The 16,301-nt window shown below is 45.7% G+C and overlaps 2 protein-coding genes across 2 annotated transcripts; both read left to right on the forward strand.

Moving 5' to 3' along the window:
* The first annotated feature begins 358 nt into the window (after positions 1 to 358).
* Positions 359 to 12,538, forward strand: TXNDC12 (thioredoxin domain containing 12). Its single transcript, XM_069788748.1, has 7 exons — positions 359 to 571; positions 2,664 to 2,724; positions 8,226 to 8,278; positions 8,991 to 9,064; positions 9,621 to 9,690; positions 9,790 to 9,873; positions 10,316 to 12,538. Exons 1-7 carry the CDS (start codon positions 481 to 483, stop codon positions 10,393 to 10,395), a joined length of 513 nt encoding a protein of 170 aa, XP_069644849.1. The 5' UTR covers positions 359 to 480; the 3' UTR covers positions 10,396 to 12,538.
* Positions 2,751 to 6,313, forward strand: KTI12 (KTI12 chromatin associated homolog). The gene has a single exon (XM_069788747.1). It carries the CDS (start codon positions 4,022 to 4,024, stop codon positions 5,156 to 5,158), a length of 1,137 nt encoding a protein of 378 aa, XP_069644848.1. The 5' UTR covers positions 2,751 to 4,021; the 3' UTR covers positions 5,159 to 6,313.
* Positions 12,539 to 16,301: the final 3,763 nt, after the last annotated feature.

The raw sequence follows: 16,301 nt of genomic DNA on the forward strand, positions 1-16,301 counted from the left end.
TTCCCAACCAGCCGGGTGGGACAAAAGGATTATTTGGGAGGAGAAAATAAATCCCGAACCCGCCCCTCACTGCCTGCTCCCGCCGGGGTAACCCTTTTGTTCAGGGGAGTAACCGGGGTTCTGGGGACCCGGTGTGACTGAGGTACTCCTGCCCCGGAGGCCTCGGCTACCTGCGCGGAGCCGAGCTGCTCTGACCGAGAGGGAAACGGCTGGAACCCCCCCCCTCAGAGGGCGGGCGAGAGAAATGCCCACAGCAGCCCCTTCCCGCCCAGCCTCCCCCGGCACCCCCGAGCCGAGAGGTGAGGGCGGTGCACCGCCCACATCCGCCTCACATCACTTCCTGGGCTTGGGGGAAAAAAAAAAAAGAAAAAAAAGAAAAAAAAAAAGGAGGAGAAAGAATAATCACTTAAGCTGGTCCGGTCCCGTCTCGGAGGTTTAGGGGCTGCACCCGGGGTGCCGCTGCTGCCCGCGCCGACAACCATGAAGGCTCAGCCGGCGGCAGCCTCCATCTTCTGCCTGTGCCTGGCGCTGGCGGTCTCCGCAGCCTCCGCCGCGGAAGGGCTCGGAAAGGGTCAGGCAAACGTTTTCTTTGGGCTTTCCTCTCAGCTTTTGCCGTTGCCGTGAATGGGTGCGCGGGGGGACCGGGCCGGTTCCCACAGCCCGCGGCGGCGGGGGGGGGAGGGAGGCCGGGCCGGCCTGGCACTGTTTAGAGGGAGACCGCTGCCTCTTGACTTTAAAGATGAGGCGGTCTTTAAGCGATCTTTGCCGTCCCGCCTCTGTTCAGGCTAAACCTCGAGGAGTTTCCCTTTCGAGGGGCCCCGCTTTTATGTGGCGAAGGCCGGGGAGTGGGGTGGGGGGCGCATCGCCTCAGTGCCCCCCCTGGTGCCAAGGTGCCCTGTCAGGCCTGCCCAGCCTCTGCTGGCTCCTGGCGGGCGGGGAACGGCTTTTCCTTCCCGCCCTCGGCGTCCCTTTTCCTTCATGACCGCTCCTCACCTCTCCTCTGGCTCGCCGAGGCCTCCTTGTCTAATAGCCATGTCTAATAGCCTGGTTCAGTTGCCCCAGGGCCCTGAGCCTCACCCCAGGTGGTGGCTTTAGCCCGTCGTGGAGATTAATCTCCTCTTCGGGGCTGGTAGCAAGGTAATTCGATCAATGACAGCAAAGCTTTGTGGTGTGGATCCCGGTCATTCCCCTTTTGTTTTACAGTTAATTGCTCAGATGTCTTTCATTCAAAAGAAACACTGTGTTGCATAATGCTTTTAAAAACATACCGAAGCTCACCACAAAGTGGGTTTTAGTAAGAAAAGCCTTCGAAAAGTGTTTCCTAGCTAGAACAATAGAAGGTTTTCCCTGTTTTAACATATTGGCCTTTGAATGAAATAGCTGACGTGTCGATATTCTGAGTAAATGTGACTTCTGCTAATCCAGCTGTTTTTTTGCTCTGCCTCAAACATAGCCTTGTCTCTGAGGCTGCCTCTGCAGCTGATATGTGTGTGTGATTGGACATGGACAAGGCGTCCCCACCTTACTGTAGCACAACTAAATATTTGATGTGTTGCATCATATATGTTCACAGTTGTTCACGTCAGGAGAGGAGATAAGGCAATAAAAATACTGTGCCAACTGTTCAAACCTCCTGGATGCTGAACTAAAGTGCCACAAGGTTTTGTCGACCCCGTTTTTGGCGTTCTCCAGCTTCTTTGCCATAGTGGTCTACTGGAGAAAATGTCCACTTTCCCCTGTGTCAGCACTGGGCAGTCTGTGGCTCCTGACCCCTCTGCAGCTCCCGAAATCTGCCCCCCTCAGCACCGTGGGCACTGGGGGTTCCTGACTAATCCAAACCCTCAGCGATGGGAAGAGGCAAGTCAAGGCTGATGTTTGGTCATCCAGCACAGCCCCACATTACTGGAGCCATGAGAGAAGGTCTTGCAGGGGAGTTCCCCTACGAACAGTTCCTGGATCTCCTTCGTCTCAGCTCTCCATGTGGATTTGGCTGTGTGCTGTGTTGGCTACAGGGTCAAAAAAACTGGCAGTCCCTGCTCTGCAGTTGTTAAACGTAGGCTCGCTCACTCTTTATCTCGGCTGACATAACAAGACTTGTTACCTGGGTATGAGATAAAATGTTTCCTGCATCGTTCAGACACTGTAACGTTCAGAAATCTGTGTAATGGCGTTCTTTCTTACTCTTTGATTATATTAACATCAGTAGTAATACTTAATAGTTTTAGAGCAATTAATGATCATATGTTGGCCTAGGAATTTTTAAGTTTCGCTTTAGTTCACGCTCAGTGGGATTTAGAAAGCCAAATGCTGACATGTTTAATTTGTCACTGATGAGTTAATAAATGTTCACACATTGAAAAAGAACGGGGAATAATCAGAAGGCCCTTCGTTTCTAATCTCTGTTTGGGGGATTTTGGTGTCATTTGCATACACATAAAAATATTAATGAGTGTGGTATGTTTTTGTTAATTAATTTCAGTGGGATTCCTCATAAGACTATGTAGGTTGTAAGTATTTGCAGAAGTCTTTCAAGGGCTGGGATTATAGTTGGCTTTAAAAAAATAATATAAAATGAGTTGACAATATTCTTAGGGTTGGACTGTTTTCTTCTGTTAGCTGACGTGTTAAATTATGCACCATTTATAAACCCTTCTCTCTGGCAGGTTTTGGAGATCATATTCATTGGAGAACACTAGAAGATGGGAAGAAAGAGGCAGCAGCCAGGTATGTTAGCTAGCATTAAATACAGAAAAGTGCCTTTAAAAACATTCACAAAGGTTCTGTGTCAATCCTAAATGTAACCACAGAAAACAGTAATTGTTAATAAACATGAAGGTGGTTTAGGAGACTGTTCGGATCCCTGTAGCTTATTAGAGAGAAAATACAGAGTTTTGCCAACTTTGCTGAGGCACCACGTAGGTTTAATCACTGCAGTCGAATTAAATGATTGAAGTCCTAGCATGTCGTTGAAATGAGAAGAAAAGAATTGTTTATCATAGTAAAGAAAGAGATGGTTCTCAAACCCACGGATGCATGTTTGAGTAGTACTCCGTCCCCTTGAACTTGGCAGTGCTAATAGCTTCCGTAAAATTCAGTGTGCCTGTATAGATGAGGCCTCAGAGGGAGATCAGAGAGTTATTTTTTTACCATCTGCAGAAAAAGTCTGAAAGTGTCAGACTATAGTGAACTGGTAAGTTGTTTAAGTGGAACCCTTTCTGGGTTAAGCTTAAACTCTAAAAAGAACACTGTCTCTGTGAAAAGGTAAAAAATGACATTTTGATGCATTTTTTTCTCAGAATTTCTTCTGTTTCTTGTTAAAATGTGAGAGGGAAAATTGTATGCTTACAGATTCTACTTGTACTTTTAACATTTATAACCTAGCTCTGACAATGCTGACACGAGCGGAAATTCATTACGCTTTCCAGGTTTGCTGTTTAATTGAATTCTGCTCTCCGGCGGATCTATCTGGCGAGCGTAGACACCAAATTAACCCAGAGGGTACAGTTCAGAAGTCTTACAGGTTTTTGTAACTGGTTATTTTAGCATTTATTTGATACTCCCGTGCAAAAAAAAAAGGACTATTTCAGTATTTGCGGGAATAATTGTAGCATTACTTTGCAGTGAAGCAGAGGAAGCTGTAAAATGAGACAGAGGAGGGAGGGAGAGAGGGGTGGTGAGCTGTCAGGTTGAGGCAGGGTGAGCGTTTCTACTCAGAACCCCCCCGCAGCAAGGGACGGGTGTAAGGCACGCGCTCTCCTTTCGCTGCCGGAAACATGGACCGGCTCGCTGCTTGGAGTTCAGCAGCATTTGAGCGTTAGCGAATTGAAGGATTGGGAGAAACCACCACCAACAAAGAAAAGATGAGCCTAAAAAGCAGATTTTTGGTCTAAGTCTGACCTTAGGTCAGGAGATGAAAACTTGTACGGAACTGTCTGTTACGCATCAAGTGAGATGCGCCTGAGCCGGTGGTCTGGGAAGTTGCAAGACTCGGGATTTCAGTTCCGTGAATAGCGCAATCAGGATGTGCTGGAGATGCTGGAGACGCCTGGTTTTGCAGTTCCCTGCGGGCGAGGGTGTGGATCCGGCGGTCATAGCGGGACCGAGTGTCTGGTTCCCGGGGGCAACCCCCGTTACCCGTCGCGCTTTCAAGCAGGACGGTGTCCCTGGGCCAGAGGCGTGCCGCGGCGAGGCGGTTCCCCACAGCTCTTGGGGCCGTCTGAGGCGCTGGCCCTCGGCGGCCGCGGGCCCGGCTGTGCCGAACCGCTGCCGCGGCGCGCTGCCCCCGAGGGCCTTCCACGCGAGCCCGCGGCCGACCGGCTCCGGCGCAGGCCGCGGTCGCCCGGGCGACCGGGGGCGGGGCGCGGGTGACCCGAGCGGAAGCGGTCGCCGTCGCCGTCCGGGTCAGAATGGCGGCGGGGCGGGCGACGGGGGTAGGATGCCGCTGGTGGTGCTGTGCGGGCGGCCGGGCAGCGGCAAGAGCCGGCGGGCCGCGGAGCTGCGGGAGGCGTTGGGCGGGCCGGAGCGGCAGGCGCACGTCGTGGCCGAGGCGGAGGGCGGCCGGGCGGCGCTGAGGGCCGAGGTGGAGCGGCGGCTGAGCCGGCGGGACGTGGTGATCGTGGACGCGGGCAACGAGCTGCGGAGCATCCGCTACGAGCTGTACTGCGCGGCGCGGCAGGCGGGCACGGCGCGCTGCCTCCTGCACTGCGCGGGCGGCCCGGGAGGCCCCGACGAGCCGCCTTTCGAGGCCCCCGACCCGCGCAACCGCTGGGACCGGCCGCTCTTCACGGTGGGCGGGGAGGAGCCGCTGCCGCTGGCCGCCATCCGCGCCGCCCTCTTCGAGAGCGCCCCGCCGCCGCCGCACCGCGCCACCCGCAGCCAGCCCCTGCAGTCCAGCGGCTTCCTCCACCACCTCGACCGCGTCACCCAGGAGGTGCTGGCCGCCGTCATGGCCGCCCAGAGGAGCGGGGCGCAGCCCGGGGAGGTGGTGCGCGTCCCCGGCGTCGCCGAGGGGCTGGTGCTGAACCGGCCCGTGAGCATGGCCGAGCTGAGCCGCCTGCGGAGGCAGTTCATCAGCTACACCAAGATGCAGCCCAGCGACGAGAACTTGCCCCAGCTGGCCAGCATGTTCCTGCAGTACCTAAGCCGCAGCATCCAGTGAACCCTCTCACCCGTGCCACACGCAGCCCGGGCCGTGCTCCGGTCCCAGAGTGCTTGCAACAGTAAGAACGTGCCTTCCAGCCACGGACCCCGCAGAGCTGGGGTCCCGCCTATCGTGCGTCGGATCGTGTGGCGGCTGCAGCTCCGGGAGGATGGATGCCATGTCCCTGCAGCAGCCGAGCAAGCTCTGTTGCTAAGAGGGTCCGTAGGGATGCTGTTCCCTCACCCCTGCGTTTTCCCCGCTTGCATCTTTCGGAAAGGAGAGCTACTGTTGTGTCCCCGAGCGAGTGAGGTCTCCTATGGAGACATAAACCCCAGTACTCAAATAGCGTCTGGACACGAAAGCCCAGAAGGTGGTGACCGTAGGGAAGACCTGTCCCCTCCGCATTGGTATGTGTATGTCTTGAATAAGAAGATTGTTTTTCCAAGGCTGTCGCCAGATAATGTCAAACTGCAAAAGAGACTTCAGGTCCAGAACTGAAACAAGCTGTGTTTTTAGGATGCGACTGCTTCAGAAAATCCTACTGAACCCCAGAGATAGATTTGCAAACTCTGCACTACGGAATGGTTCTGGCTTAGCAAACTCAAACCTCTCTGTTTCAGGTTTAACAATCAATTGTGTGCCTTAAATGGAGTAAAGTCTTAATTGACCTGCAGGACTATTCTATTAAAATCACTTGCTATGTCTTTTCTCTGCAAGGTCATCATTAAGCAGCTTGGAAAACACTTAATTGTTTAAGAATGAGTGTTCTCATGGGAAGAATGAGCTAAAATGACAGTGTCTGTTCTGGGTGAAACTCTCCCGTAGGCCTGTACCAGGTGTGATGGGTAACTTGGTTTTGCGCTTAGTTTCAACTAATTTTCAGTCTTTGCTATACCACATATTATATAAACTTTTCACTTTCTGGTGAATACTTCATCCCTCATTTTAATAAATTGTGGCTTTTGGTTCTAATTGTATGTGTAGTGCTACTTGGGAGGAAATGGTAAAGTGGGGCAAGAAGGGTCACTTCAATTACATTGGCTGTTTATCTGATGTACTGGCTGCTAGGTGGACTTAGGCACTGCAGAACTGAGAAATGACTACAAAAATGTTTTGATGTAAATAAGTTTATTTTCCCAGTCAAAGTAAAGAGAATAAAGCTGAGAAAATACATTCAGTGTCTCTGAAACTTTTATGAGATCTCGCAGACTAAGGGTTGGTATTTCAAGACTGTGAGCACTTCCATTTAAAATCTGCTTTGAAAATTTCTCTTAAAAAAAAAAAAAAAAAGTGTTTTGCGGTACCAATTACCAGATGATTGAACTCTTCTGACATGAAGCACTGATCCTTGATGATAAGAACAATGGGTGTTTTCCAGACTTAAATCAGCCTCTCCTCAAGGAAGAGGCAAAATCATGTTGGACTGTATGGAAACAATGAAAAAAACTGGGTTTTCATCATCAGGGAGAGGGCGCTGGTGCAATACAAGCTTTACTAGGGAAATGTGTATTCTTGCTCCTTACTGCAAACAGAGTGCTCTGTAAAGGTGATAAAATATTGGTTAGTTATAAATGGCAGACTTCTGTTTGAACTATTCTAAATGTTAATGGCTTCCTCTCCACCCTTTCCTTGTTCTGAAGGCCATAACTGAATGCTGTTAAGTAGAGAATTCCTTTCATATCTATCTACAGCTAAAGAAAAACTCATACATCTATTCTGCTAGTAATTTACTTGCCGTTACGTGCAAAGGTGTTTGTAATTTCTGTGTGTGAAAATTTTACTTTATTTTTAACCTCTGATGTGGTAACAGAGTTTACAGTAGCAGAAAGCTTACAGTTTGCTTTGCTTGGCATATCCTGAAAGAAGTATCCATGTAGTATATTCTCTCTAGAGTCCTTCCTTTCCTTCACTTAGTTTTACGCTGTTCTTACTGTTCTGGAAGCTACATCATTATTACCAGCTTCCCTTGGATACTATGCCATAGCTTAAGGGGTTTATTGGTGAGAGAAAAGGGATGAGATTCCCAATTCCTTGTTCCTTAGTCTTTCTTAGTTTTTTGTCCTAGTCAGTGTTCACCAGCTCAACTGTTGGATGGTAGAAACAATGAAAATGTTAGTAAGGACTTCTGCATGCAGAAAATGTAGAGGTAAGTATTGTACTACCTGGATGTGTTCAATAGCAACAAAAGTCACCTGTAGTTGTATTGCTTTTCTTGTTAGAACGGTAAAATTGATGCAAAATAGTCAGGAGCAGTGAAGTGGTGGATTAATTGAATCACCAACCCTAACAACAGGAAATATGTGGAATTCGTAGTGTCTTTAAGGCCTCTCTTGTCTACTCGCATAATGCAGCCTGAATGTGTTATAAAGCAACTTAGAGAAATTGAACTGGTAAGTTTGATTTTGTCAGAAGGTGAAATGCTGAAGGGATTTTTGAAGAATAGGATTAAATAAAACATATCTCGGGGTGATGGAAGCTTGACTTCTGGGTAGCATAGGTAGTAAAGGTCAAGTGAATTATTTGGGAAGAGAGAGAGAATAATAAAGAATAACTTTGGTCCTTTTGCATTGCACTTTATTGAGGCTGCAGTTCCACGCAGGCCCCCCCTCCTCCTCAGTCCTGGCACTTGTCACATTTGTCACAGATTTGTTTCAGCATGCCAACATGTAGGAAGCTAGCCTGGCAGCCAGAGGGTTTGCTAGGTTACTGTGTGTGATTACTGTTCAATGGAGGGTCTTAGTCGTAGGAAGTGACTGAAACATAAACTAGTAAGAGCAGATCTTCCAAAGAGAGTCTCCTCCTCTATGAGCAGTTATTGCCTGGCAGTTATAATAAATTACTATTATACATGTTCTAAGATTGGGAGAACTTTTTGCAAGACAACCTTAGAACACAGCAGAATCTCTTTACATCTCTCTCATTTTCTGTTACATTTAACCTTTGTAGAAGTCTTGACTGTTAAAATGTGCATGTAATACAATGTAGTGACTTAGAGGCTCAACTGGAAGCTTTCTTTGACAATTTTTTCTTTCTTTCTTTTTCTTCCTTTCCTCCCTTTTCTCCCTTTCCTTTCTTCTTTTTTTAGTGGTTTGCCTCTTATGGTTATCATCCACAAGTCTTGGTGTGGAGCTTGCAAAGGTAAGTGTATTTAATAGTAGAACTTGCTGAAATTTCTAATGAACTTTTGTATACAAATCATGTAACCATGAGGAACGTGAACTTTGCATTCAAAATGTAGCTAATGGTATTTGTATTTCATTTAGAGCGGTGTAATACTGTGCCACTTTACCTGTTAGCGCTGCCAAAAGTCAGCCATGCCTAAATGCCAGCAAAATAACAGCTGCATTACTGCACTTCTGTAGTGGCTGCAATTTCTCCTGCACTTGGCTATAAAAAATGGAACAGAATGAATGATGTTCAAGGATTAAGTGTAAATTGCCTTACTTTCAGCTGGTGGTTCTTCGAAGACGAGGCTTTGTCTCTTTCAGTATCACAAATGAACAAGCTGGGCATAATGGCTAAGCTTAAAGGATGAGCTAGTTGAGTGAGAATAGTGGTTTACAGCAAGCTTTTTGCTTCTGTTCCATTGGTTCAAATATGACCACATATGTCTGTTGGCCAGGCTTCATCATATGGCTGCCCAGCAAGGACTGCTTCAGTTACCTGCTGTTCTGAGCCTGGCTTGAATGGTTTCATACATATATTCCATTTACTCACTGCTTATTGAAAAGTACCAGCTCTCCAGAGGGAGGAATGAAGTTCAGATTTTGATGCTGACCTGAAATCTTTTCCATTGTCTTTACACACCTCCTCTTTTTTTTTTTTTTTTTCTTTTTTTCACCATATTTAGCTTTAAAGCCAAAGTTTGCTGAATCCAAGGAGATCTCTGAGCTTGCCCATAATTTTGTTATGGTCAACCTTGAGGTAGGCTGCCCTCTGATTTGTATCCATATTGCTGTCTGGTAATTATTTGGAATCCTACTTAACTGGTTGCATCCTGTTTTGTGTACATCCTAAATCCTGCACTCCTGAATAGGTATTCAGGATTGATTGATATAGCTGATTGTTTTAAAAAGAATTTTCTTCAGTCTGGTTATTTTAATTGTGTTTATAAACCTGGCTCTCTGCCATTGTCTCTTTCACAGTTTGTACCTTGTGTCATTCTGTGCCGCAGTAATGGAATTTATTTTCATTCTCTCATGACATATCAGCCATTCCTACAGCAAAGTGGAGTGTTTAATGCAAATTGACAGAACAGAAAAAAATATGATTATTTTCACAAATGATACTTGTTTAGGTAAAAATAACTTTTTTTTCCTTTGAGAGTGGAAGATACCGCAGTTACCTAGTGTCTGCTCAAGATGTAAATTGCTCAGGGTAAAAGGAGTCAGAAGGCAATAGCTTGTTTCTTTAAAATGAGTGCTGTGTTTTGTTGGGTATCTTGCTAACATGTTCCCTCTCTTCTGTCCTGCTTTGGTAGGATGATGAAGAGCCAAAGGATGAAGCCTTTAGTCCTGATGGAGGTTACATTCCCAGAATCCTTTTCATGGGTAAGGCAGCCACAGCTGTTGTATCCACTCACAGTTCTTACTGTTACCAATTGTCTATTGTTACCACCTAAATTTCCTGTTTGATTTCTTGTTTCATAGACCCCAGTGGAAAAGTCCACCCAGAAATCATAAATGAGAAAGGAAACCCCAGCTACAAGTACTTCTATACCAATGCTGATCAAGGTATGTGCAAAGTAGTTTGAAGTGCATTTTTAGTGAGATGAAACTCTGGGTGTGTCCTGAGTGAAGGACACACCTTCACTTTTGAGTGGAGAAAAATGATGATACTTTACAGCATAACTGGGAGCTGTTAGATACAGTGTGAGTGAGTGGTTCTTTTATGCCTTGAGGAACCACGTTCAGAATGATGATTCACCTTAATACCTACTATAATGTCTATAGGACCTAAACTTTGTCTCCAGTTGTGACATGGCAAATCATGCAATTCGCATGACCCAGCTACAAATAGTTAGGAAAAAGGCGCAGGACTGTTCTTGTTTTCCACAGGTTAATTTGTAGATCTACATTCTGTACCTGTATTGTTTTAAAACGCTTTTATTACCACTCCACTTTGACGTTTTCATTTTGAGATTAATAGTTGATACCTCTCTGTCTAATCTTTCAGTTGTCCAAGGGATGAAGGAGGCCCAGGAGAAGCTAACAGGTGATGCTTTCAAACAAAAACACCTGGGAGATGAACTATAATGAATACACTGAATGATGCTTTTCCATCACTTTGAAACTCTAAAAGGAAATGATTAAACAGACCAAGAATGTAGATGCACTGAAGGGACATAATTATTCTGTCAACAATGTTAGCTTAAACCCTGTTTGGAGTTCACACACATGCATCAGTTACAGTGTTATCTCCTCCTCTGCCTGGCAGTTTGTACTGTAATGGTTATTTGCAACTAGGTAATGTGCAAACACATCAGTTTGTGTGTTTGAGCAACCACTAATATTTGGTGTTAAAAGGGAGGTGTGTAGGGTGAAACATTATTTGAGGACAAACAGTGTGATTGGAATAACAAGAAGTAGCCAACATTTTGACACTTAAGCAGGGTTGGATCCCTCTTTTTCACTGGTATTATGAGATCCCGTTGTTTTTACTGGGGATTCCTATCAATGGGGCATGTTCCTGGGCCAGGTGTTTTCTAGACATCCCAAACCATGAATTCTGCCACTAAGCCAAGTAGAATAAATTTCATGAATGTCCAACTAGCATGTGAAATTATTAGCTCTGCAAACATATTTTTGTGTAAAACTGTGTGTGATTCATCTTTATTTGCCTTTGGGCAGAAATTTAATTTTTTCCTTGGGCACTCACCTTTTGATTGTTTTATCAAGTGAGGGTGGGTTATGTTGAAGCTTTACGGGGAATTCCCCTTTTATTCTTTGAATGTTTTTTGGCGAATGCCTTGCCATCACATTGTACTGTATTTTTGTACCAGGGTGAAAAATTAAACCTTTTTAAACATAAGCATGCAGACAGTGTTTTGTGGTAAAGGGCGTAGCTTTCCATTCTCAAGGTTGGGGGAATATATTTTTGTTGATGTTGCAGTGGTTATTAATGTTGAATGTCATAGCTGAAGAATGTTTCTGCTTTTTATAATTAAAAGAAAACAGTTGTTTTTTCCATGTAATCACAATTCAGCCATTCTTATACTACCTATACTGTTGAGGGCAGGGTAGTACCTAGTGTTTATCTATTGGAACTGAAAAGAAAAATAGAGGGGAAGAAAATCACCTCACTTAACCTGCTGGTAATGCTTTTCCTAATGCAGCCGGGGATGCTGTTGGCCTTCTTTGTCACAAGGGCACATTGCTGGCTCATGGTCACCTTGTTCTCCACCTGCACTCCCATGTCCTCCTCCGCAAAGCTGCTTTCCAGACTGTCAGCCCCCAGCCTGTACTGGTGCACAGGTTATTCCTCCCCAGGTGAAGGACTTTGCATTTCTCTTTCTTGAACTTCCTGACAACCCTCTCTGCTTATTTCTCCAGCCTGTTGAGGTCCTTCTGAATGGCAGCACAACTGCCTTGTTATCAACTACTCCCTCCAGTTTTGTATCATCTGCCAGTTTGCTGAGAGTGGACTCTGTCCATTCATCCAGGTTGTTAGCGAAGATGTTAAACTATCAACCCCAGGGGTACTCCACTAGTGATGAGCCCCTTTGAGCTGAGTCGCTCTGCCAGTTTTCCGTCCACCTGACTACCCATTAATTTAGGTTGTACTTCATCAGTTTGTCTATGAGGATGCTGTGGGAGATGGTGTTGAAAGCCTTAGTAAAGCCAAAATAAACAACACTTACTGCTCTCCCCTCATCCACCAAACTAATCATCTAAAGGAAGAAATCCTGTCCAAAAGGCACTTACCATAACTTCCCATAACAAACAGAGATTTTTCTACAGATGACTTTTGAAGAGCTATCTGAGGACATGAGTTGGGGAAAATGGTATACAATAAACCCAACTTGTCTACTCGAGTCCATTTTCACTGTTCAGTAGCATTATGAATTTTACTTTCCAGACCAGTCTGCCTTTAAGGGATTTTAGACACCAAAACTCAATTGGGCACTAAAAGACAAGGACTCAGTGGAAATAATGGGATTATTGCACATTACAATTACCCTACTCAGCTACTAAAAGTTATTCTACAGGTTTTATTCTCTGCTCCTCTTGCAAGTTGTCTAACAAGTTAATGATTAAATTGAACTCAGTAACTATTCTCGAGTTGTATCAGCCTTCAAAGTAAATAATTCTGTGTAAGTCCTGAAAAAGGATTTGTGTTTTGCATAATTGTCTTTTTTTTCCCAGCTGTATCAGTTGACCTAATAAAAAATAGGCCCAGTCTGATGCTCCTTATTTCATTTATAGCCTTAGATTGACATGACTATAAAAAAATCATTGCTATGTCTTTTTTACTTGCCAGCAGGGGGAGGACTCTGCTTGTTCATCTGGGATATGATTCAACAAATAATAATTTAAAAAAAAATCTCTGATGCAAAATAGCAGGGTGCACCTCTGCGATTTTCCAGGCATGCTTTTGCAGCAGCTCTGCCCTTAGCTCTGAGTGAAATTAGAGCCCATGAGATCTGCATCATTTGTCCCTTTCTTTGCTGTCAGAAGCAACATGGCCTCAAAGTAATTTTTAAAAACTTCTTCATCTAGAGAGATCTCCCTTCAGTGACAGATGCTGGCAATGTGCTTCAGCCTTTACATTTAAGACCATCCTGATTCAAAATTACTCTCCTTCACCTCTTCTCTCATGCATCTCCTTCAGCACTTTATGCCTTCCAGACTTGCTACTTCCAAATGAAAGAAAGCATTCCATAATCCTTTTTCCCTTGTAATCTGGCTGCCTCCTTTCTCACTAATCCTTTCTACCCTCTGTATGTTCAGACATAGTGAGCTGGTACAGCTTCCCCACCCTCCCTTCTACTTGCTCTTTTCTACACCATGCTTTTGTCCTCTGTAGCAAGATGGAGCTTGGCAGTTGCTAGCCTGCTTGGTGTTTATCTGGGGTCTCAGTAGAATATGACGTACGTGCTGCCACAGCTTGATTGCTAGGGGAAGTTAGTTAACAAGTGTAAAAGCTGTTTCACATCTCTGGATTGCAGGGTAAACTTACTTTTGATCTGTTACTTAAATATTTTTCTACCTGTTAAGTTTTATACCTGGACATTTTAGTCACTAACTCTTAATGAAGATTCTTTACACCCTTATGCTTTTTAATCTAGATCAGATGATAACTGCTGGTTGGCGTTTTCTTCTGTGTGGAGGGATACATCTTGAACCTTCCATCCAACAGTTGCTTTATGTATGTTGTGTAACTTTATGCACGCAAGCAACTCCACAGGGTTTAGAGGAGCTGCTTACAGGTCAGTGTTTGTTGTAGTTGCATTTAAAGTTAATTATACACTGCAGCAGCTCAACAGTGCACAGTAATCAAGGCCTCGGATTAGTTTGCCCCCATCAGCTTTGTTTTGTGTGCTGCCCATCTGCATATGACTTGCAGTAAACCTGCATACTTACATAACTTCCTTAGATGCATCCTAGAAATCCCCTTGGATTCTCAGCTTCTACTCCTTTTATGGTGATAACAAAACCCAAAGACACTTCAGAATTCTTAGTATAGACCCAGGGAACTGCCAGGCCAAACCAATCTCATGTAAACAAACATGCTGTCAGCTTCCTTTCTCCCAGAAACAACCCACAGAGGAAAAAAAAAAACCAAAGTTAATTAAAGAGTGACTGGATTGCAGCTAGCCATCTGGCTGCCTGGGAGCAGAGGTTGCTTTGTGCACCTGGGGCTGAACAGGCTTTTAAGGAAGCGTCAGCTAGAGAACTCTGGGAAACCTTTCCTTTGCCATGCTTAGCAGCAGGGAACAAAAGTGCAACAACCAAGAACACCAGCATGGCCAGAGTGTCCCGTCCATCATCCTGGCATGCTGAGTTTAGGAGTCATCTTCTTCAGATGCACTTTTGTCCCCGTGGCTGTTTGTCTGCCATCATTATCTAGCCTGTATCAAACTGCTAATGAGCTTCATTCATTGTCCTCACTTACAGCTTGTGTAATGAATAGCTCTGAAGTGAGATATTATTAAACCCTTATGAATGCAAGTTCATATATCCTTTGAGGTGATGAAACTTCTCTTAACTTTTGGCAAGAGGAGAGGCATTTGCATTATGCTGTGATATTTATTTGGAGCTGAGCCAGTATTATGCCTGATTGGGTTTGCCCAACCAGGAGAACCACTCCGGGGCTATTCCTTGGCAACTGTGGCTATAGGTGGATCAAAACTTGAGACTTAAGGATGGAGATTCAGATAGCAATAAAGGTGGAATTACATTGAGCAGAACTCTATCCAGAGAGCAGGATAAACAGGGGAACTTTACTGTAAGTTCATGCTCATCTCAAAGAGAGCAAAGGCAAAGGATGAAGTTTATCTAAAAGGTTGTACCCCACTTCCAGACAGATGTGTAAGTTGTCTTTGGGGCTAACTGGACAGGGGAGCTTGCTACCTGGAGGAGACCACAAAACAATCGTGAAGGTCTGTCAAAACGGTAAAAGTCACTTTGTCTCAAAACTATTTGGCACATTAACTCGTTCCCCCTTTCTTCCTCCAAGAAACAGGTGCTGATTTGTTAAGCAGTTTAGTCAAATAAACTCAGTTTGCTTTTCCTTTCAAAGTTTGTCTAGCGTAAGGAGTGGCTGCGTACAGTTCCCAGGCCTGCCATTGTCTGGGGAGCACCACTCCTACGAGAGGTGGTGATTCACTCTTGCAGCACCAGCCTGGTGCCACCACGTCAGCATGGCCCGAGGAGGAGGAATCTCCACGGACAGCTGCCAGCCAGCTCCTGTGGCCTATCATGGGCAGTGGGGACAGGGTCCAAGACTTGAGTGATCCTCTCCAGGCTGTGACAAATGTCATGGCATGATTTTGTAACGGCTAAATCTGCGGTAGGTTCCTTATTAGGGACCAAAAAAAAAAGAGACACCCCAAACTCCTCCATTCATAACTACACTGGAAGCCGGGACTGGCTGACCTGTGCTTACAGCGTTCCAGGTTCTGACTCAGAACAGAACAAGAGGCTGCTACACACCAGTCCGTGCTGGCACTCGTCCCAGGATGGGGCAGAGCAGCCCATCAAGCAAGGTGCAGGGAGCAGGCAGGGTACATCCCAGGCATGGGATCACCGGGTGGGTGGGTGCTGTAAAAACAATCGAGTGTTTCTGAGCTGCTCCAGTGTTCTGCTTTCCTCCGACCAACACAGGGGTCTTCTCCTCCATTTCCTGTGTCCCTGACATGATGTGGAGGATGAAGGGGAGACAGCTTCCTAGAGTTTCCCCCTTCTCAAAAGGGCATAATCCCATTGCTGCCACTCCAAGCCAGACCAAGGGTGCGAAGACCCACAGAAGCCGCAGGGGTAGCTGGGACAGGGCTGCAGGGGCAGGGCAGTCTGGACTGAATTTGGCTAAGGCTGTAGGTAACTGGTTGCTGGTTAGAGACCTTTGTTGGTATATACTCGGTTTTGGACCATTTTGCACACGCACAGCATGGCGTAGGTAGACGTGCTGCAGAAACGTTAATTGATAAGAACTGCAGATGTTCTCCCTGCTTTCTGAGTGTGTTTCAGGACACAAAATGCTGTGCATAAAAGAAGCTGTGTTGGTAGCACAGTCAAATTTGGATGTCACTTTATTGTGCTATTTCTGCTATTGTGGTATTATGAACAGTTTTCAAAATCCCATTTGTAAGGATTTTGGTGCATTAGCCCTGTTAAAGAGAATGAAATCTGCACACATCTTGGGGATGCAGCATGGGGCATACATGCTGTTTATTCCAGACTGAAGTGAAGAAGCACCTGGGTGCGTGCTACCTATTGAGGTAAGGAGGATTTCTTTTTCTCCTTGTGGTTGGCATGTTTTCACCTAGCTTCCCTGGACAACAGCTGGTAATGAGCTGAAACCACTGCTCTGTGTGCAAACTGTGCTTCTTTGGGATACAATTTTGTCTATGTATGCCCAATGCTTAGCATGAGCTTAGATGATGAGTCTTTTAGACTCAGGGTCGTTAGTATCATTACTACTTACAGCATCGCACATAGCA

The sequence above is a fragment of the Haliaeetus albicilla genome, chromosome 8, assembly GCF_947461875.1.
Source record: "Haliaeetus albicilla chromosome 8, bHalAlb1.1, whole genome shotgun sequence".
NCBI classification, from domain to species: Eukaryota; Metazoa; Chordata; class Aves; order Accipitriformes; family Accipitridae; genus Haliaeetus; species Haliaeetus albicilla.